The 19,434-nt window shown below is 45.8% G+C and overlaps 7 protein-coding genes across 9 annotated transcripts; 5 read left to right on the plus strand and 2 right to left on the minus strand.

Moving 5' to 3' along the window:
* Nucleotides 1-287: 287 nt before the first annotated feature.
* Nucleotides 288-1,011, plus strand: LOC122616333 (39S ribosomal protein L20, mitochondrial). The gene is made up of 3 exons (XM_043791748.1): nucleotides 288-478; nucleotides 542-750; nucleotides 805-1,011. The coding sequence occupies exons 1-3, from the start codon at nucleotides 392-394 to the stop codon at nucleotides 959-961; spliced, it is 453 nt and encodes a 150-aa protein (XP_043647683.1). The 5' UTR covers nucleotides 288-391; the 3' UTR covers nucleotides 962-1,011.
* Nucleotides 1,012-1,275: 264 nt separating this feature from the next.
* Nucleotides 1,276-2,167, minus strand: LOC122616334 (10 kDa heat shock protein, mitochondrial). The gene is made up of 3 exons (XM_043791749.1): nucleotides 2,008-2,167; nucleotides 1,664-1,825; nucleotides 1,276-1,595 (listed from the first exon to the last, which is right to left on the minus strand). Exons 1-3 carry the CDS (start codon nucleotides 2,008-2,010, stop codon nucleotides 1,449-1,451), a joined length of 312 nt encoding a protein of 103 aa, XP_043647684.1. The 5' UTR covers nucleotides 2,011-2,167; the 3' UTR covers nucleotides 1,276-1,448.
* Nucleotides 2,168-2,808: 641 nt separating this feature from the next.
* On the plus strand, nucleotides 2,809-6,127 carry LOC122615900 (MICAL-like protein 1). Its single transcript, XM_043791075.1, has one exon. The coding sequence runs from the start codon at nucleotides 3,008-3,010 to the stop codon at nucleotides 6,053-6,055; it is 3,048 nt and encodes a 1,015-aa protein (XP_043647010.1). The 5' UTR covers nucleotides 2,809-3,007; the 3' UTR covers nucleotides 6,056-6,127.
* A 227-nt stretch (nucleotides 6,128-6,354) lies between these two features.
* Nucleotides 6,355-8,790, plus strand: LOC122616855 (cullin homolog 1). Its single transcript, XM_043792428.1, has 3 exons — nucleotides 6,355-6,496; nucleotides 6,561-8,242; nucleotides 8,302-8,790. Exons 2-3 carry the CDS (start codon nucleotides 6,590-6,592, stop codon nucleotides 8,674-8,676), a joined length of 2,028 nt encoding a protein of 675 aa, XP_043648363.1. The 5' UTR covers nucleotides 6,355-6,496; nucleotides 6,561-6,589; the 3' UTR covers nucleotides 8,677-8,790.
* A 715-nt stretch (nucleotides 8,791-9,505) lies between these two features.
* LOC122615582 (major facilitator superfamily domain-containing protein 8) lies at nucleotides 9,506-12,955 on the plus strand. Of its 2 annotated transcripts, none has more exons than XM_043790583.1 (6): nucleotides 9,506-9,655; nucleotides 10,884-11,172; nucleotides 11,233-11,739; nucleotides 11,809-11,960; nucleotides 12,027-12,623; nucleotides 12,688-12,955. In XM_043790583.1, exons 2-6 carry the CDS (start codon nucleotides 10,981-10,983, stop codon nucleotides 12,875-12,877), a joined length of 1,638 nt encoding a protein of 545 aa, XP_043646518.1. In that variant the 5' UTR covers nucleotides 9,506-9,655; nucleotides 10,884-10,980; the 3' UTR covers nucleotides 12,878-12,955. The 2 variants fall into 2 exon arrangements, with proteins under 2 accessions (XP_043646518.1, XP_043646519.1); XM_043790584.1 differs by having other exon boundaries at nucleotides 9,523-9,626.
* On the minus strand, nucleotides 12,949-15,252 carry LOC122615583 (RNA-binding protein lark). 2 transcript variants are annotated; one of them, XM_043790586.1, is made up of 4 exons: nucleotides 15,099-15,252; nucleotides 13,927-14,741; nucleotides 13,584-13,822; nucleotides 12,949-13,495 (listed from the first exon to the last, which is right to left on the minus strand). In XM_043790586.1, exons 2-4 carry the CDS (start codon nucleotides 14,626-14,628, stop codon nucleotides 13,378-13,380), a joined length of 1,059 nt encoding a protein of 352 aa, XP_043646521.1. In that variant the 5' UTR covers nucleotides 14,629-14,741; nucleotides 15,099-15,252; the 3' UTR covers nucleotides 12,949-13,377. The 2 variants fall into 2 exon arrangements, with proteins under 2 accessions (XP_043646521.1, XP_043646520.1); XM_043790585.1 differs by having other exon boundaries at nucleotides 13,927-14,835.
* Nucleotides 15,253-15,895: 643 nt separating this feature from the next.
* LOC122615915 (N-acetyltransferase eco) lies at nucleotides 15,896-19,399 on the plus strand. The gene is made up of 2 exons (XM_043791092.1): nucleotides 15,896-18,957; nucleotides 19,020-19,399. Exons 1-2 carry the CDS (start codon nucleotides 15,989-15,991, stop codon nucleotides 19,222-19,224), a joined length of 3,174 nt encoding a protein of 1,057 aa, XP_043647027.1. The 5' UTR covers nucleotides 15,896-15,988; the 3' UTR covers nucleotides 19,225-19,399.
* Nucleotides 19,400-19,434: the final 35 nt, after the last annotated feature.

Below are 19,434 nucleotides of genomic sequence, written 5' to 3' on the forward strand. Positions count from 1 at the left end.
TATTAAAAGTAATAAATATTGCACATTAAGCTTAGCACAAAATTAAAAAAAAAAACATAATTAATAAATAAAATAACTGTAATTTTAACCTATACCCACTGTACCAATAAACGATAGTTATCATAACTGTAATGGGTCTTAATAATTTAAAATTGTTCCCCAACATTTAGAATTTACTTAAATTCTAGAGTATTTTAAAATATATATTTTTTAATATCCTATTTATATTTATTAGCTGTGTTTTGACTGCATGCAGTTAATCGATATATTATCGATAACATGATAAGCGGCTGTTAACAGCGCCGTGCAGGTTATGTAAAATAAAAAGTAGAATCGTTAAGATCAATTAAATATCCAACGAGTTAGCCCAATATTCTGCTTATATCAAGCCATGGTCTTCCTGAATCTGCCCCTTCTGGTGCGAGCCCGTGGTCCGGATGAATTCTGGCGGAAGAGGCGCATCTTCAAGCTGGCAGCGGTATGTTCCCGAAACTCGCGGCCAAAATAACAATAATAAGCAAGTAGTGTTTCATTCCTGCAGCATTATAGGAGCCGCACCCGCAATGTCTACTCCTTCGCCATCAGGAGTGTCCATAGGGCACTGGCCTACGCCACCAAGGGGCGAAAGCTGAAAAAACTGGACATGGCGCAACTGTGGAGCACACGCGTGGAGGCGGGTTGTCAGCAGTATGGAGTGGGACTGGAAACCTTTAAGGATGGCCTCGCGCGTTCCGATATCCTGCTCAACAAGTGGGTACCATCGGAAGATTCCAATATCCGCTAACCACCTATAACATTTTTTAGAAAAGTCCTATCCGACCTGGCAATTTGGGAGCCGCGTTCTTTCGAAGCTCTAGTAAAGATCTCCCGCGAGCGGGCAGCTGTCGAGGGAATGCCGGACATCAAGCGCAGATCGGCATTTAACCAGGTTTACGGACTGAGCAACCTGAAGTTGGATTAACTTAGCCTTAAGTAGGAGTTCAAATATAGATATTTGTATGTTTTAAACAAGTTATTTTTTTTATACACTTTGAAAGATAGTTATATCTTTAGGGATTTATTTAATACGTTGAAAGAGCTTAAATTGCTTATATTTCAAATCAAAATGTTGTTGCCTATTTACACTGAGAGTTACATAATTCGTAATTTCTGATTGCAAAAAGATCCTGATTCATATAAACTAATTTACTAAAGGTACCTTTTCAGAATAAGAATCCAATATTTTTCAACAAAAACACCCACTCACTTAGAATCTCTGACAAAATATCTGTGCTGTTAGTTTTAACAAGTAACTCGAAATTTATTCAATGGCGGTCCATGCGCAATGCAAACTAAAATATTGCATCAGCGTTTATTGTAGTTCTGTAGTTTCGGGTTTGTGGGTGTGTTACATACTAATAAAAAACATAGAATTCATAGAATTATGAGACAGGGTCCGGCGACGAGATCTACTCCAGTTTGGCCAGGATGTCAGACTCGCGGAAGAGGAACAGCTCCTTCTGGTCACCTTCCAGGTTCACCTTGGTGCCACCGAATTCGGGCAGCAGGACACGGTCGCCCTCCTTCACGCCAATGGGAATGTGGTTGCCAGTGGACTGCGGTTCAAGTGGGATGTTCAATGATTAGATGACTCTCTCCGCATAGATAATGGCGAAATACTCACGGCATTGCGGGTGCCAGGGCCAACGGCCAGAACGGTGCCCTCAAGCACTTTGCCCACCGATTTCTCTGGCAAAACGATGCCGCCTTTCGTCTTGGTCAGCGCCTCGGCCCGCTGGATCAGAATGCGGTCCAGCATGGGTATGATCTTCTTGATAGCGGTGGCCTGGTGATCATTAAATAAGACCCAACAATTAACCCATGTTTCATGTTTCTCTCATTGATTACACAACAGCCCGGCGAATGGGAGGTGGGCCGAAAGATGTGGAATCTTCTCGAAGAACCTACCTCCCTTCGATTTCCAACTTCTTTCTAAATGGCATATGGGACAATGCACTTTTTACTCACCATTTTAATTCTTAAATGCAAACTGGAGCGCTTGAGAAAAGTTAATGAGTGAACTTTTTACTCAACTACACGTGCCGGCGTAACTTCTCGATAGATGCGGGATTGCTTATCGTCGGTGTGACCAGCCTATTTTATGGATATCGCCAAAAAGCCAAATTCTGTTCGACTACACTGAGAAAAGTCAAAGCAACAAAAAAGTCTTAGTTTTGTAAGTACTATAAAGAACTTTGAGTGAAGAATGTTGATCGATTTGTTAGGATCAAAAAGAAAGTAAAGCGGCAGCTTGAGCACTTTCCTTTGGAATTTCCAAACCTAAGTTAAGGAATATCTGCTTTTATGAGCATTTAAGCTCTCGATTTATAATAGACGTGATATCCTACATACCGTTCATATGTTTGCTAAGCTGAAGATTTCTCATTTGATAAAACCAATAACTCTTTGTTGCAATTGTTTTGTTTTCAAAAGCTTAACATTAAATAATATTTAAATTCACATAAACATAAATGAGAATTGTTTGTTTACTTCCTTAAAACTAGGTATGTACAAAAAGCGAGTTGCTATCGGTACTACCCAACAATATCGATTGACTCTGGTATCGGATGGTTCACACTACCACCTGTTGCAAAGATTTAACCAAAGATTTTAGCCATGGGTATGGCAACTTAGTTATGACAAACAACCAATTGATTCGGTAATCTTGTATACCCGATCAGACTTTAGTACTTACGATTTTAAAACGTTATGTTTTTAAGTAGTGAAGAGTACACGATACAACTATCGATTGTTTTGGATAGTCTCACCACCAGTCTGATTGGGAGATTTTTTTGAGTCACCGTTTTGCCTTGTTTACATTTAATGTAATTTGTGCCAGATAAATCTCATTTGATTTTACCCAACTCAAGTGGCAAGATGTGCTTTTGTTGTTCACTTAGTCTATAGTTTGTCCACGTTCTTTTCGTTTAGTTATATTCAAAAATAAGCCAGCAATTAACCCACTAAAATGTCTGATCGTCGTGGCATAAAAGTTGGAACTGGTACGAAGGCTTTGGAGTACTGGTGCCGAGTGGTGACCCAAGGATATAAAGGAGTCAAGGTGGAGAACATGACCACTTCCTGGCGAAATGGACTTGCCTTCTGCGCCATTATACATCACTTTCGACCGGACCTGATAGACTTCGACCGACTGAGGGCAGATGATATCTATGAGAACAATGATTTGGCCTTTACAACGGCCGAGAAATACTTGGGAATTCCCGCACTGCTGGATGCAGCTGACATGGTTTCGTATGAAGTACCTGACAGACTCTCCATACTAACGTATTTATCCCAGTTTTACAAGGTGCTGGGCAAGAGCCTGAAGCATCCGAAGCCAGAGGAGCCACTTGGCGAGGAGAGTGAGCCTCCGCAGAAGGTGATGCACATTGTTGGAATGCCCCGACGTGATAAGTGCCAGAAATGCGACCTTCCCGTTTTTCTCGCCGAAAGGGTCCTCGTTGGCAAACGGGCTTATCATCGCACATGCTTGAAATGTGCGAGATGTTCCTCATTACTCACACCCGGGAGTTTTTATGAAACGGAAGTCAATAATATATACTGTTGCGAGACTTGCCCCGATGAAGAAAGTGAACCGGAATCTGACATTATTAAATTAAAGACAACCACGGCTGATTCTACTAATGATCAGCAAATGGTGGCAACAAATTCTGATTACTCTGAAGATAAACAAGAAGAAGTGGAAGATAACGATATACGTACTGCTGATAAGCCTGAAATCAGTCAACCGCCGTCCAACAAAGATGAACAAAATAATGAAATAACTATTAGTCCAGTAAAGCCTATCTTATCAGAGGAACCCAAAATCTCTTCTGCTCCACTAGACGAAGAAGATGGTGGCCTTCTTGAGCAAAATGATCAACCAACAAATAGTCCTGTTAAGCCCGCTATACCAGAGAAACCAAAAATTTTTACTCTTCCGCTTGGCGCACAACATGGTGACCTTGAACAAAACAATGAACTGGCTGTTAGTCCTGAAAAGCCTGTGCCACAAGCGGAAGCTAAGGTTTCTACGATTTCAGTAGATCTAAAAGATGACAGCCTTGTTGTAGATGCAATACCCCCCGATAGTTTAGATAAACCAGAACCTATTAGTTCCAACAATACACCAGATGTACTCATTCCACAATCACAAGAAGATACAATTCCCGAAATGGACACTGAAGAAGCCATTAAACCAGAAGACATTATAAGCCCTCCTACAGAAAATGAAATTTTCTCAGAAACAGAAAGCTGCTCTAAGCAGGAAGGTGATATCGCAAAAGAAACGGATCTCGGGTCTCCCAAGGAGAAAGTTAATGAGACAAAAGCAGCTGAAGCTGACTACCCAGAGGACTTAAATCCTTTTAAAGATGATGATGATTTATCCAAAGGTGCAAATCCATTTGACAGCTCCGACGATGAAGTGGAGCTTCTAAAATCCATTCCATCCCAACAAAGCAGAGGCACAATATTAAAAAGAGACAAAGTCGTACCGCCCCGTCCACCGCCACCTAAAATTGGCCTAGCCATTCCCAAACCGTCAGAGGAACCACATTCCAGCCCCACACTTTCGCAAGGAAAAAAAATGCCAATGCCAACACCTAGAATATCTATATCAAAAGCCCAGACTCCAGCAAAACCAATGCATCAAGGCCAGAAAAGTAATATTTCCTCTTCATCTTCGGAGCATTTGGATAACATGAGAACGTTCGATCGCGGAGCAGATGATCGTGGCTCAAGCATCTCCTTGCCATCTACAAATGGGCCTCGCAAGCCACTTCGTGCCTCAATGGGGAGTCCACTCCGAAGCGAAGAATCGAGTCCCACCACCAGTCTTAGCTCTATTACTTCCCCGATGCGGAAGAAACGCCAGGCACCTTTGCCCCCAAAACAGACGGACTTTGAGAGTGATCCTGGATTTTCAAAGTTATCGGACGAACAAAAGGCACGACTGCACACTCAGCACAAGGCACCAAGTCTTGGCGATTCAACTAGAAGATTAATACCACTTGACCAGAGTTTGCTATCCGATGAGGCAACCGAGTCGAGTAATTACGAAGAGAGCTTAAGCACATCCAATGCCGACGAGGAGGTAAATGTGGTATACCGGCGCATTTTGGTGCCGCCAACTCAGCCCGAAAGCACTATTGAACGAAGCAAAGAGGATCAAAAGTCGCCTATTGTTTATAACGACTTTGATATAAACGTAAGCCCCTTGGGGCACAATAAATCCACTCATGGGAAATGGAAGAGGCGAAAGGGACCAGCTCCTGCGGTTCCAATACCACCACGCAAAGTCTTACAAAGGCTTCCGCTGCAAGAAATTCGCCACGAATTCGAAATTATTGCCGTACAACAGCTGGGTCTGGAGAAACAAGGCGTTATTCTGGAGAAAATGATTAGGGATCGCTGTGAGCGTTCCTTGGACGCCGCCGAAGCTGATGGTCCCGAATCCGCAGAAGTACTGACCAACTCAAAGGAAGTGGAAGATCTTATATTGCAACTGTTTGAGCTGGTCAACGAGAAAAACGAATTGTTCCGCAGGCAAGCGGAGCTGATGTACCTTCGCCGCCAGCATCGCTTGGAACAGGAGCAAGCGGACATAGAGCATGAAATACGAGTATTAATGGGGCAACCGGAGCACAACAAAACGGATTCGGATAAAGCCCATGAGGAAGTATTAATTAATCGCCTTGTGAAGGTGGTTGAAATGCGTAACGAAGTAATTGATAGCCTAGAGACTGACCGGGTTCGCGAGGCGCGAGAGGATATGAGCATCAAGAATCGACTCCATATCTACAATTCCGAGCGCGAGGAACCACAAGGCGATCCGAAAAGCGCTGATAAATCATCCAAAAAGTTGTCCAAAAAGGAGCGAAAAAAACTTAAGGAGGAAAATAAGTTGGGCAAGGGCAAAAAGTCAGATCTCGATAAGGACGTCGATGAGTCTGAACAGGCACCAGCTTTGGAAAAAGTTAAAAAGAAGCGAAACTTGTTCTTTCTGAAAATGTAGGGGGAAAAGTTTGTGCGTGTCGAACAATTTAAATTTATTTTATATACATTTGTAACATATTAAGTTTATATTGCCATATGTGAGCATTTCAATAAATAAAATATATTTTCCTTTAGAAACAGCATTTTTGATTGAGAAGGGCAGTTGCAAATGGTTTTACTTAATAATTATAGGATAATATATTTTCAAATGGAACGAAGCAAAATAGTATCGAAGCGTTATTTTCGGGTTGCTATCGATATTTGAAATGAACCATTTCGGACTGTCGAAATTATAACATCTCTAACTGATAAGAACGATCGCAAAATAAGGAATATTATTCATCAAAGACTAGCAAATTCTTATAATTTAATATTCTGTCACATTTTAGCATTTTTAAAAACAATACAATGACTCAACGGAAATCGTTCCGTTGGCAAAACATTAACACTTAAAGTCGAGGTAAGTTGAAATTTTAAATTTCCGGGACTTCCCGTAAAAAAGCTTTCGGTTGTCTTTGCTGTAGAACTATAAGTTACAACGCCATTATCGACAATGAACCGCCAGAAAAGAGAGCGCCATCACTACGAATCTATGTGGGACAACATGGATACGACGCGCGAGTTACTAAAGCAGATCTTCGATGAAAACATTTTTGATAGCCAGCAGATATTGAAATTCCACGCCCACGTCTACGATTTTTGCTCGGGCTTGGTGCGCAACACGAATTTTCCTTACCAAGATGCCGGAGGCCATCTTTACGAAGGGCTGACCAACTACCTGGATATACGGCTGCAGAACATAGCGAAGGATATGGAGAACCAAGTGTACGACGACGACCTGATCGCCAAATATGCAGAGCACTGGGTGCATTACCAGAAGTCATGCGAGATACTGGACCACGGTTGCCTCTACCTCAACCGCAACTGGGTGAAACGGGAGCGGTTTGAGGGAAAGAAATATATTCAACCGGTGTATCGCTTGGCCATGATTCGCTGGAAGGAACTGGTCTTTGGTCCCATTGACACGTCTCTGGTCAATGCCATTACGCTGCTTTTGAGGCAAAAGCCCAGTGATAACACTAAGTCATTGGTGTACCAGGTGCTCCAATCCATTGTAGAGCTGTACGCCAACGATGAGAATCAACGCGTTCCAGTGCATTCCAAGCTCGACAACGTTTTCATTGAGGAGGTGGTGGGTTTCTACAAGTCAACGACCATGGCCGAATTCCAAAGGATCATCGTATCCAATTACTACGCCAATTTTAAGCACTTCCTTAAGTACGCATGTCTAGCCATGCCAGAAATTGTGGATGGAGTTCAATTTAAGGCAATACTAAAAAGACACCTCGTTTCACAGGTGCAGGAGGCCATTGCGAAATCATTAACAGGCAAGGATTATATCCAAGCCATCTTGGGATTTTGTCATAGTACTTTGGCGCGGGCAATGCATGACCACAAAACCCTCGTGGCTATAGTGGATATGGTGTGCAAGGATGCCATCAACAAAATGGATCAGAAAATTAATCCCATTCGTCTGATTGTCGAATATGCCAACGAACTTATGACGAAAAAACCGGTTTCCGAGAAAGCATTTATTGATGAGCTTAGGCGGATCGCTGAAATCGTGGAGTTCCTGAACGAAAAGGACATATTCATACACTGGTATTGTAACGCACTTCGAACTCGACAAATCAAGGAGACATCCACCTCCGATGGCTATGAGTCCACAATGATTTCGCTTTTGAACAAAAGATTTGGAGAAAAATTTACTGAACCTCTAAGGAACCAGTTAAACGAACTAGAAAAGTCAAGGATATATCAACGTCAGTTTAAAGATCACTTGAATAGCAAGGGGGTCCAGCTAGGATTCGATTTTCGTCCAAAGTGCTTCATGTTAAAAGGTGGTATACAGAATTTTAAGTTCACTTTGCCTGACGAACTACAGCAAGCTTGGGGAGAGTTTTGCCTGTTTTTTGAACATCGCAATGAGCATGATGAGCGCAATGAGAACCATAGGCGCAAAAAAATTGAATTTAATAACACATTGTCCTCTGGGGTGATATACTGTCATTTAAATAAGTCGGTCCATACTCTTGAGGTGAGCACTTTGCAGATGGCAGTTTTGCTGCTATTCAATCGGCATGAACGAATCACGGAGGAGGACATGGCAATTAGTTTGGGTGTCGAGATGGAAACCCTCAAAGCGGTGAGTGATATGAATTGCCATTACTCTTGACTTATCTATTAAAAAATAATTATATTTAGGCACTGGAGCACCTGAAAAGGAGAGAGTTTCTGATTTATAGTGGAACCCTTGTGGAAGTAAACATGAACTTTACAAACAGGAAACGGCGCCTTAACTTCAACATCGACACGATCAAAACTAGGAAGATCGAAGTCAACAGCGGCGAATTAAAAATAAAGCGAAGCCATATAATGGATGCTGCAATAGTACGCATTTTGAAGAAGAACAAGGAACTTAAACATTCGCAACTAATTATAGCCGTTTTTGAGGAGCTTAAAAATCAGTTTACGCCACAAAAGTGTTTTATAGAGGAAAGACTTGAAGCCTTGCTTAAGAAGGGGGTTCCAGACATTGAACGGTGTGGACCTGAAAATATGTCCTACAGATATGTGTAGTTTAAAAGTTCGACGCAATTAATGTCATATGTATATAAAAAAAATGTAGGGAATCGATTTTAATAATTTGTGTTATCAACTAAGCCCCAAATGTATTTAAAAATATAATTTCCTTAGCAGTGTTAATAAATTGGAATCACATTTAAGCATATATTTCCCTATCTTTAATTAAAAGGGAAGTGGAACATTTCGTTGATTACTTAATATCTAAAATACAGATATGAGGATACCCCTTGATAAAACCTTGTGCGTTAATACATTAACATTAATATGTATGCTTTATATAGTTTCTTCGTCCTCTAACTTGACACAGATCCGTTCTGAGCCATCAGTTTCGAAATCTGGCCTTATTAATTCGCTTGAATATAAGTGCTCAGCTTGGTGATCCTTTAGGTGCTTCTCCAGATGGGATTCTTTTATTTTAATCCTTTGTTGTATATTTATAAGGCGTTTTGGGCTCTCAAAAAATAAAGTTGCACAGTAATGTGTTCTGCCGTAGCAGCGCATCTCGTATCGTTTTCAAGTAAAGTATAGAATCTCAAAGATACATCTACGCTCATTATAATGATAATTTTAAGAAGCCGTTTCCTAATCCATTCGAAATAGTCCATAGATTGTGCATTAATTACAAGTTACAATACTATGCTTACGACTTATACTCTGAATAGATCGCACTTACGATTTATCTATAGATGCTATAGCCACCAGATCATCTCAGTAGCATACTTTCGGGCGCGGGCGTTATCTACCGCGGGCTCCTCTCTCTGGTCAGCTCCATGCCGCTCTGTGGCGACGCGTCGTCCGGTTTGTTGGCAACAGGCGGTGCCGCGTCTTCAGTTCAGTCCTACGCGACCGTTCATCTGCAGTGGTTGTCGCTGCTCCGCTGCAACAGGTAGTTGGCCGAACTGAAGTCGCGGAACCACTGAACCACCGAGCTCGATTGGTAAAAGGTGCATTACCCGCTGGAAGCCCCACAAAGGTATTGCGAGGAGAGGATGCGCGGTGGGGGGTGACTTTGAGTTCTAGCCGCACAAAAAGATACATGTACATAGACACAGATACAGATACAGATGTAGCCATTGGCATCGGAGAGATTGGGGAGAAAAGCGCCTACTGTGCGGTTGGTTAAACATTACAAAAATCGAGGGAGAGCGAGTGAGTGAGTGAGAGTGTGACAAAGAAAGAGTCATTTTAAAAACAATGAGTGCCTGTTTTACTACAAGTATGTGCTACAATTGTGTGAATAAAAACAAAAAACAACTTAGTCAACTTTAGAAGGCGGGCCAAATAATTATTTCGAATGCGATATAATGAGAAATCAAAGAGAAGAGTGCATAGGCAAAGTAGCTTAACGAAAAAACAAAAGGCAGCCAAAGATCAACGGTCGCTATCTTGTATCTAGTATCTTGTATGTGAAAGATGAGTGTGTGCGTACTTGGAGAACGAGAATCTGGCTCTCCACAAAGTAAAAACCAAACAAGCTTGTGCATCAATTGGCAATTGGTATATTCAATCAGAAATTGATTTACGAAGGCGTGACTTTCCATTGAGAACTGATGTGGGAAGTAGACAAGTCTGATTGATATGGCTAATCGCTGCACTTGTTGCACTATCAAAAACTAAAGTTCAAGCCAAGTGGTTTTATTTCGGACCCTGTGTGCTGGCGAATTAATTTCCAGCGCTCTCTCTGATAAATGAAATCATGTAATAAACTGACGTTCTGTTCGAGCCTTATCATGCCATATAAACAAAAACAACGGCGTGCTCACAGTGATAGTGGCTTTTACTAAAGAAAAACGCCCTACAAACACCCTCACATGGCAACGGATAGCTACAAACAGCTGAATATGACTTAATTTCGGCACCGATTGCCTTTATCTTCCGCAATTTCTGTGATAAGTTCAACCAAGAGTTTTCCATATCTTTGGTTTTTCTGAGGAGGATAATCACGCGACGGCTGGCAGATAATCCATCCACTCCATATTCAAGTGGTCGGAGGCACCGACTAGGGACATACTCTGCTCTACTCTGATCAGTGGTTCATTTAGCTTGGTTATCTAAGGTTACTCCTCGATAGAATTACTACTCAGTGGTTGACTCATTTATGTTGGTCAGTTTGTAACAGTTTTTAATAGTATTCAGAGATGAAATGAAACTGACACATTCATTCACAAAAGCCCCTAAAACTCATTCAAATTCATTTACAGAATGACTCAGTGGAGGTGAAATCCAGCAAACGCATCCATCGCAATCAACCCACCTCCACCCACCAAACAGCACACAAATCAGCCAAGCAAACCAACCATGGAGTTTGCCCGCCGAGTGTCCGCTCGCTTTGAAACCAAAAGACTGCCGGAGGATGTGGACGACGGCCTGGAGACGCTGGAGGAGTACAAGCAGCGCTGGCGCTCCGTTCGCATCATCTACTTTACCATGTTTCTAATGGCGCTGGGCTTCAGCATCATTCTCACTGGCATTTGGCCCTACCTCAACAAGGTGCGTTCCCCTTATCATGGTCACATTATCCAGCTGTTTTTCAATCCAATCTCTCTTCAGCTAGATCCGGATGCGGGCAAGGAGTTCATGGGTCTGATTGTGGCCGCCAATCCGCTGGGACAAATGATCTTCAGCCCGATCTTCGGCTGGTGGGGCAACAAGCTAGGCAAGATTCGTCTGCCTCTGCTGCTTTCGCTGTCGCTATTCACGCTGGCCAGTGGAATATACTCCTCGCTGGAACTGCGTCCAAACAATGTGAAGTACTGGATGCTCTCCTCGCGATTCCTCATCGGTGTCAGCTCGGCGAATATTGCCTTGTGCCGCTCGTATTTGTCCGCCGCGACGCGAATCAGCGAACGCACCCATGCCGTTGCCATGGTTTCGCTGGCTCAGGTGCTGGGCTTCATCATTGGACCCACCCTGCAGGCGGCGGTCACGCCGCTAGGCGATCAGGGACACGTTTGGCTGTGGGGCAAGATGCACTTCAACATGTACACGGCATCCGGATGGATCAATGTGCTGATGAGCATTGGAAACTTCATGATGTTTCTGCCCGGTGTGTTTGAGGTGAGTAGCCAAGTTACTATGTTGCACTTAAAAGTGGTATCAAATCAAAGTGGTATAACATTCCTGCAGGAGCACAAAATTGCAGCTCGCGAGGTGATGGTGATGCAGGGCGGCACGTCCGAGAAGGAGACTTGGAAAGGCATCAAGCCAAGCTATCTCTCCGCGTGGACTTTGATCGTCGCCTTCTTTGTTCTGGTCTTCAACTTTGTACTGCTGGAGACGTGAGTATTCTACAGAGCGGGATTTTGGGAGCTTAATGGTTTATGCATTGACTTCTCGCTTTGCAGACTGGGCACATCCCTGACAATGGATATGTTCGCTTGGTCCAATGACGAGGCGCTCTGGTACATGGGCATCATGATGACCATCGCAGCTATTGTCTCCCTGATCACGTTCGTTCTGATTGAGCCCATGTGCAAGATTATTGCGGAGCGTTATGTGCTCATCTGGGGCGGATTCTCGCTCATGTTTCTCGGGCGCGTGCTCTTCGTGCCTTGGGGTCCGGATCCGCCAAAGCTGGCGCAGCCTTTCAATGCCAGCTGGAATCTGAGCGAAAGCGATCCCATCTTCTTGGGCTGCCCCACAACGCAGGAATGGTGCGGCGAACTGCCGGCATTGACCCTGACGCAGTTCATCATTGGATTTGCCTTCACCTCGATAGGATATCCCATTGGGGTGACTCTCATCCAGACCATATTCTCCAAAGTTCTAGGTCCCCGGCCGCAGGGCGTCTGGATGGGCTGGATGACCGGCTCAGGCTGTCTGTCCCGCGTCCTTGGTCCTGTCTTCGTGGGATCCATCTACACGCGCCTGGGCACATTCTGGACCTTTGGCGTTACTTCGGCCATGATGCTGGTCTCCATGTTCTGGCTACAGTGCAGCAAGTAAGCTGACATACTTCTTCTTCTTTGGTGGTTCCCCATAATAATGAACTTGTTATCTTTGCAGTCGATTACTAATCCCACCAACATTTGAGAAGGCCACACCTGTGGAGCTGCAAGAACTGAATAAGCACAATGGCAGCAAACTGGACGACTCACCCGAAAACAAGCACAATGGCAGCCCACCGGAAGATCTTTCACCCGATCAGCCCATTTTGGGCAAGCACGGCAGCCACCACTCCATTTCGCATGCGTAACGAATGGAGCGCCAGTAGATTTAAGACACCTCGTTGCAATACTGCCCCTTAAACTAGCTTTAAAATACATGTTTATTTTTGCATAGTTTCGACTGCTTATGCGTTTATTGGTACTACGGATGAATGTGTGGGGGCATGTCGTTGTCTAGTCTTTTAGGCATGTTTTGCATATAAGGAGGATGCTTCGACACGTGTTTCCGTTTTCTTGTTTAAGTGTACGAATTATGGTTAGTATGGTTTAGGCTTAGTAAAATACGTGTGGTTCACCAAGGCGGCAGCCACAGTTGTGAATATGTCGTCGGCATCAGCATGTGCTGTTGGTGTGCTTGATGGTAGTAGGCCGCTGGCGACCAGCAGAGCAGCCAGCAGTCCCCAGGCGCCGTCCTTTGGTTGCTGGGTGTGTGGTAGACAGTGTGGCCCATGGCTAGGGACACGGACATTGGCAGGGGCATGGGTAGTCCAACCGCTACTCAGCTGCTGCCGTGATAGTAAAACTCATCTCAGTAGGGCGCATATCGGCGACCCGGAGGCGATGGACCACGCATTCCGCGCGACGAAATCATGCGTTCGTCGAAGGCATCGCGACTGAAGTCCTCGTAAACGTGTGAAGTGGGCGAGCTATAAGAAAGAACACAACTCATTAAATACTAATTTCAAAATTCGTTCGGTGAAGTGGTTCACTCCAGCCACTTCATGTGTTACTTACCCGTAGCGACTCATTCCATTGCTGCTACGCGGCGGAGGCGGCGAGCGTCGACTGAACATAGTGTCGTATCCACGAGAAACGCTGCAGGAGCGCAGGCTACCGCTTAAGGGGGGCGGTAGAGGCATTGGTTCGCGGCGAGAGATGGGCGGCGGTGGGAAGTCGCGCATTCGCGACGTCTGATAGCGACGCTCGTACAGATCGCGCGAGTCCTCGAAGCGGCGATCATAGTAGTCATAGTCCTGCGGGTGGGAAGGCAAAGGATTAGATTGGTAGCAGCACAAAAATGGGATGGTATGTGGACAGTGGATGATTTGATCGGGGGGCAAATGGATGCTGAATTTACCCTAAAGCCATCCATGATGCGGTCACGCAGGAACGGCGGCGGCGGTGGTGGCGGCGGATACGGGTCACGACCGTACATGCGATCTCTGTAGCCGCCGGCGCTGAGGGGCGATGGCGGCTCGCGTCCGCCTCCGGCACTGCCGTACAGTCGCGGACACTCTTTCGACCAATGCCCGGATCTTCCGCACCGATAGCACTGCTCCGGATCGCCCATGCCCGGCTTGGGCCGGACCCGACTGGTCGACACTTGAACCTTGAGCGGCTGGCCATCGACGACGCGACCGTTCAGCTCCTTAATGGCGTCCTGCACATCACCGACACAGTCCAGATGGACAAAACCATAGTTGCGCACAATGTCGCACTCGACGACGGTGCCGTATTTCTGAAACAGTTCCCGCACCTCCGGCGCCCGCGTCTTGTCCGTTAGATTTCCCACGAAGATTTTCGTGGTCGGTGTATTGGGCGCCCGCCGGCTCTTGGCCGCCTCCACCTTGATGGCGAACTCGTTCAGCGTATAACCGTTCAGATTCTGTATGGCATCGCGACCCTGCTGCTCCGTCTCCATGTGAACGAAGCCATAGTTCTTCACCACGTCGCACTCGACGACGGTACCGTACTTCTCGAAGAGTGCCCGCAGCTCGGTGGCCTGCGTCTTCTCGTCGAGATTCCCGATGAATAACTTGAACGTGCCGGCTCCGGGCATGGCGGCAGCGGGTTCCGCAGCGTGGTCGTCCACGGTTATTTCGTTTCTATCACTCTGGGTGGGGGATTCCCGGAAAATGGATATCTACGCGGCGGCGGCGTCGTCGGCGGCGGCTGCGTCGGTAATATATATATATATGTATGTCTATATGTTTGTATGCATATACCGCGGTTGGGCGACGACGGCGGCGGCGAACAAACGCGATACCTCAAGAGAAGAGAGAAGACAGTGCAATTTTTTCTAATTTAACCATTACGAGCAAAGGGTAAACATTCAGGCAGCAGCACAAGGAGCGCGATTAACCAGTAATCTCTATAAATTCGGTTTTATTTCTCATTATTGGCGTTGGCCTAATGCATACATAAAAAAAAAGATGGCGGCGGCTAAAGTTCACATTTTCTCACGGTTCTCGTTGCTTTCGTCGGCGTGGCTTTCAGATGCGGTACGGATAATGCAGGGGTCTGACTTACCTGATCGGCGGCGGGGCTGGGCTGCAAATTAAAATTTTAATGCACAGCTCTATACTTTTTGTATTCCAGGCCGTTCAGCTGAATTTTCCAAATCGATTTGGTTCCTTGTCCGCAGTGAGACCGTTTGACAGCTGGTGAAGTGTGACCCTAGATCACTTCGCTAATAATACCAACGAAAGTTGGTCCGCTTTACTCTGTAAACTCTTTGACTCTGTAAAAAGATCGGTTAGTTAACATAAAAATAAAATCTTTCAAAAATATGAAGATTGGGAAAATACACTTAAAATGAAACGATTATGATTGTACCATATTAAATGGTAAAGTAATTTGGAATACATATATATATATAAATATGACCATATACAATAATTGGTTACATGGTCTCGGTAAAAAGATCGCTTAATTAACACAAAGATAAAATCTAAAAAAAAATTCATATAAAGTCAAGCGATTATGAAGGTAACTCATTAAATGGTTCTAAATTGAATACATTTTTTTGGATCAACAAATTGGTTTAATTTCTTTTCTTAATTCAGCAGAAATATCGACGTCACTCTACAAATAAATGTTTTACTAAATATTGCAACCGAATTTGATCCCTTTAAGAAAAAAATTGCGGTAGCAAAAATCATATATTTTTTTTAAATATTTCGATTACAAAGTGTTTTATATCTATGTGGTGTATTTATTATAATATTAATAACAATAATTAAAAAAAAAAAAAAAATAAGGGTGACCGTATGGATCTCCAAGCAGCTGATAAGTGTTGACAAACGACCGCAGAAACCCCGATCGATCCAACCGCCCCCAACACTAGGCAGCTACAAAAAAGCGCGAAGGAGTCACAATTTGGACAAAGTTAATGCGAAATAAAAGATTTGCGCGCGATCATGGAGACCCCAACGGGTAGTGGGCGTCCCGGTCGCATGGCCACCCCGCGTCTCTCCGAGCGCAAGCGACAACTCTTCGGCAGTCCGGTATCCAGGCTGCGCCAGATTAACGACGACGAGGATGATGGGGACGTAGACAGTCTTGGTGTCTTGCCCCTGAAGACTCATGTGGCGTCCAACAGGCAGAGGAGGAGTCTATTCGCTGCGGGCGCCCGCAAGTCGAGCAGCAGTGCCAACAGCAGCCCGGAAACCAACAAGGAGAATAAGAAATCCCGCGGAGGAGTCGTTACAGCCGCCGCGGAGCAACTGCCCCAATTGTTTACAGCCACCATGCGGCTGAATAGCAACAGCAGCAGCAACAGTCGCACCAGCAGCCCCCGCACGCCGAAGGTCCAACGAAAGCGAGCGGATTCTTCTATGTCATCGCCCACATGCTCCTCCGAAGGAACTCCTTCTCCAAGGCCCAGAACCAGCCTAAGACGCAGTCCACGAACCTCCAGTGCGCAGAAGGATCCGGATGCGCTTTCCCCGTCAGACTCATTTCAGACTAGACTAAGCAAGGTGGCAGCTATGTTAATGAAGGGCCAGGATCCAAGATCTGTGTTAGAAAAATCAAAGAAAAAACACAACCACAACCTAAGAACCACCGCCCAAGTGCATATAACTAAACTCAAGAAAACGAGCCCAGCTGATTACACTCAGTCGGAGGACGAGAAACCCTCTAGTAGTAAAAACTCCAGGAAGAGAACAGAAGTACGCGAAGCAAAGGGATCGCAAATCATCAGTCCAAAAACAAGGAATAGACGAAGAAGCTGCACGTCGGTGGAAATAAACAGCAACAGTCTGAAGGCTGCTGCCAATGTACCTGTTATTAAAACAGATAAGAAGAACATAACGTCGGGTGACGAGGAAAACCGAGTAACTAAAACCGCAGCAGTGAAACTAGAAAACAACAGAAGAAGAACCAAATCCCCAGTAGAGGTGTTCAAGTCGAATGTCGATGAAACCACACAACAAAACCCAGGAAATACCATCTGTAAAAAATCGAAATCTCCAGGTGAAGACACAGCAAAGAGCTTAGAGAACCCAAGAGACAGTATGAAGGTTGATGTCGAAGTGCCCGAGTCGGACGAGGAAGCACCCAATCGTAAGCCCCAAAAGCGACTGCACTCTGAAACGTCCAGCCAGACTGCTCCCTCAACGGAGTCCGACTCCGGATCGCCGCAGAGCAAGATGCGCAAGGTGGGTAGCAGTATTCCCACCATGGCCTTCTATTCCCCCAGTGGTGGCACTGCCAGAAAGTCGAGAGGAAGGCCGCCCGGATCCAAGAACAAGCTTAAGCAACCGACGAAAATCTCTCCAAACTCCCGTTCACCATTGGGCATTAATAAAGGTGTTCGCCACAAGATACGAAAGCGCCACGGATTCGCCGCCCGACTGCCAGCCACCGACTTGGACAACATTCTCAACTCGTTGAGCAACGAACGGCTAAAGAACCTGATTACCACCAAGCGGCAAGAGCGCGCCAAAGTGGAGGAAGTCCATCAGATCCTGCGTAGTGCCAAGGACCCGATCAAAATGGCCAAACCATTGAGTGTGATTGAAGCCGATGATGCCAACAATAATAACAGTGTGCCAGCAACGGCATGGCAAGAAACCTCAGCCGACTTCTCCGACCTTAGTGAGGATGAGGATATTGAGCCCGTCATCGAGATGGAGCCCATCATACCGATAATTCGCCACGAGCCGGTCCAGAAATCGCCTACCGCCGAGCCAGCCGATCTCAGCAAGCGAAAGTTCTTTAAATCGGGCCGGCGAAGTAGCACCTGCATGGAGGTGAGAATCACGGACAACATCCGGGCCAGTGTCACCCAGGGAAAGATTGCCCTCGTCCAAACTCCACGCCGTAAGCCGCGGCAAGTGCGCGTCAGATCGGCCACTATATTTTCAGCCGAGCAAGCCACTGTGGATGCAATTCTGAAGAACCTGGACGACACGGTGGTTGATGAGATTGTTGAAGCGAATCCGGTGGCACAGGCAACGCCTAAGGCTGCGGAAGAAACAGCCATGGAAACGGAGCCGCTGCCGGATATAATTGAATATGCACCAGAAACGAACGATGTGGAAATTGATCCCTTTGCTGAATTCCGCCAACGTTTGCCATACGAAACCAATGATCCCGAAGTCGTGGAGCAGCAGCAAGTCTTGCTGGAGTTTCTCATCAGCAACAATATTTGCACCGAAAAGAACTTTGAGATCTTTATTGCCAATCCGGACAACTACAAGGACGAGGCCAATCAAATTGTGGACAACGTGTACATGGTGGTAAACAGCGAGGAGGCTGCGCAGCTTGCTGAGATGGAAGCGGCGGTGGTTGTTGCACCACAACAGGATCCTCCAGCAACCGAGGAAGTTCAGCCAAAGCTATTCCCCATCTTCACGCAACGCCTACAGCCCGTTGTCCAGAAATCGATGCGTCGTCGTCCGGATACATCGATGAGATTGCTATCGGCGGCTGGAGGATCGAATCAGTACCAGATCGATGCGGGTCAAAAGGCCTTTGGAGCGCGACAGTGCCAGCAGTGCGGACTGGTGTACACCGTTCACGAACCGGAGGAGGAGCTGCTGCATCGAGAGTACCACAACTCAATACATGTGCTGAGATTCAAGGGCTGGATCGACGAGGACATTGTGTCCGTTTTTCCGGAGTGGGCCAGCGACGGTCGTATCATACGTATCAACGAACGCGCTCCGGCAGCTCGACTCGACAGACTGCGGGATCTCATTGGTGTGGTGGACAAGGAGCTGGGCTACTCCTCGTACATTGTGCCAAAGATCTTTGTGGCCTTCATAGCGGTGCGAAAGCAGCAGATCGTGGGTTTCTGCCTGGTGCAGCCCCTGTCGCAGGCCCATCGTTTCATCCAGGTCGATGGCACGGACTACTTCAGTGAGGAAAGCTACCCGGCCAGGTGAGCATCCCTTTCTATATGCCTCCATCCATTGTCAACAGCTAAACTATGCCTTCTTTCAGCTGCGGCGTGTCGCGCATCTGGGTTTCTCCGTTGCAGCGGCGCAGCGGGATCGCCAGCAAGCTGCTGCGCGTAGTCCAGTGTCACACGATCCTCGGTCAGGAGATCGCCAAGGAGTGCATTGCCTTCAGCACGCCCACCGACGATGGTCGAACACTGGCGCGCCAGTTTACCGGGTTGGATAACTTCCTGACCTACGACCAGTGATCGGGAAAAATGGAATCGGCTATTGAATAGCTGGATTGTTTTTTGAGTTAGGATTGCTTCGGAACCTGTAATAGTTGATAAGGAAATGCGATTTTGTTACAAAGCGGCACGAAGACGCGGCATTTAATTTGTTTACAATGGTGGTTTTTAATATGCCTGTTCTTATGCAATGAACTTGATTTCCTCTTTGGATCGCATTTATTTTGAAAA

This window comes from Drosophila teissieri, chromosome 3L (assembly GCF_016746235.2).
Source record: "Drosophila teissieri strain GT53w chromosome 3L, Prin_Dtei_1.1, whole genome shotgun sequence".
Classification (NCBI taxonomy): domain Eukaryota; kingdom Metazoa; phylum Arthropoda; class Insecta; order Diptera; family Drosophilidae; genus Drosophila; species Drosophila teissieri.

Coding starts and splice junctions, on each gene's coding strand:
- LOC122616333 (XM_043791748.1), top strand. CDS start 392: ATGGTCTTCCTGAATCTGCCCCTTCTGGTGCGAGCCCGTGGTCCGGAT. Junction 479..541: donor GCATCTTCAAGCTGGCAGCG/GTATGTTCCCGA, acceptor TCATTCCTGCAG/CATTATAGGAGCCGCACCCG. Junction 751..804: donor TCCGATATCCTGCTCAACAA/GTGGGTACCATC, acceptor AACATTTTTTAG/AAAAGTCCTATCCGACCTGG.
- LOC122615583 (XM_043790586.1), bottom strand. CDS start 14,628: ATGCCCGGAGCCGGCACGTTCAAGTTATTCATCGGGAATCTCGACGAG. Junction 13,823..13,926: donor GCATCATGGATGGCTTTAGG/GTAAATTCAGCA, acceptor TCCCACCCGCAG/GACTATGACTACTATGATCG. Junction 13,496..13,583: donor AATGGAATGAGTCGCTACGG/GTAAGTAACACA, acceptor TCTTTCTTATAG/CTCGCCCACTTCACACGTTT.
- LOC122615582 (XM_043790583.1), top strand. CDS start 10,981: ATGGAGTTTGCCCGCCGAGTGTCCGCTCGCTTTGAAACCAAAAGACTG. Junction 11,173..11,232: donor TTTGGCCCTACCTCAACAAG/GTGCGTTCCCCT, acceptor ATCTCTCTTCAG/CTAGATCCGGATGCGGGCAA. Junction 11,740..11,808: donor TTCTGCCCGGTGTGTTTGAG/GTGAGTAGCCAA, acceptor ACATTCCTGCAG/GAGCACAAAATTGCAGCTCG.
- LOC122615900 (XM_043791075.1), top strand. CDS start 3,008: ATGTCTGATCGTCGTGGCATAAAAGTTGGAACTGGTACGAAGGCTTTG.
- LOC122616334 (XM_043791749.1), bottom strand. Junction 1,596..1,663: donor GCCCTGGCACCCGCAATGCC/GTGAGTATTTCG, acceptor CTTGAACCGCAG/TCCACTGGCAACCACATTCC.
- LOC122616855 (XM_043792428.1), top strand. CDS start 6,590: ATGAACCGCCAGAAAAGAGAGCGCCATCACTACGAATCTATGTGGGAC. Junction 8,243..8,301: donor AGATGGAAACCCTCAAAGCG/GTGAGTGATATG, acceptor AATTATATTTAG/GCACTGGAGCACCTGAAAAG.
- LOC122615915 (XM_043791092.1), top strand. CDS start 15,989: ATGGAGACCCCAACGGGTAGTGGGCGTCCCGGTCGCATGGCCACCCCG. Junction 18,958..19,019: donor GAGGAAAGCTACCCGGCCAG/GTGAGCATCCCT, acceptor GCCTTCTTTCAG/CTGCGGCGTGTCGCGCATCT.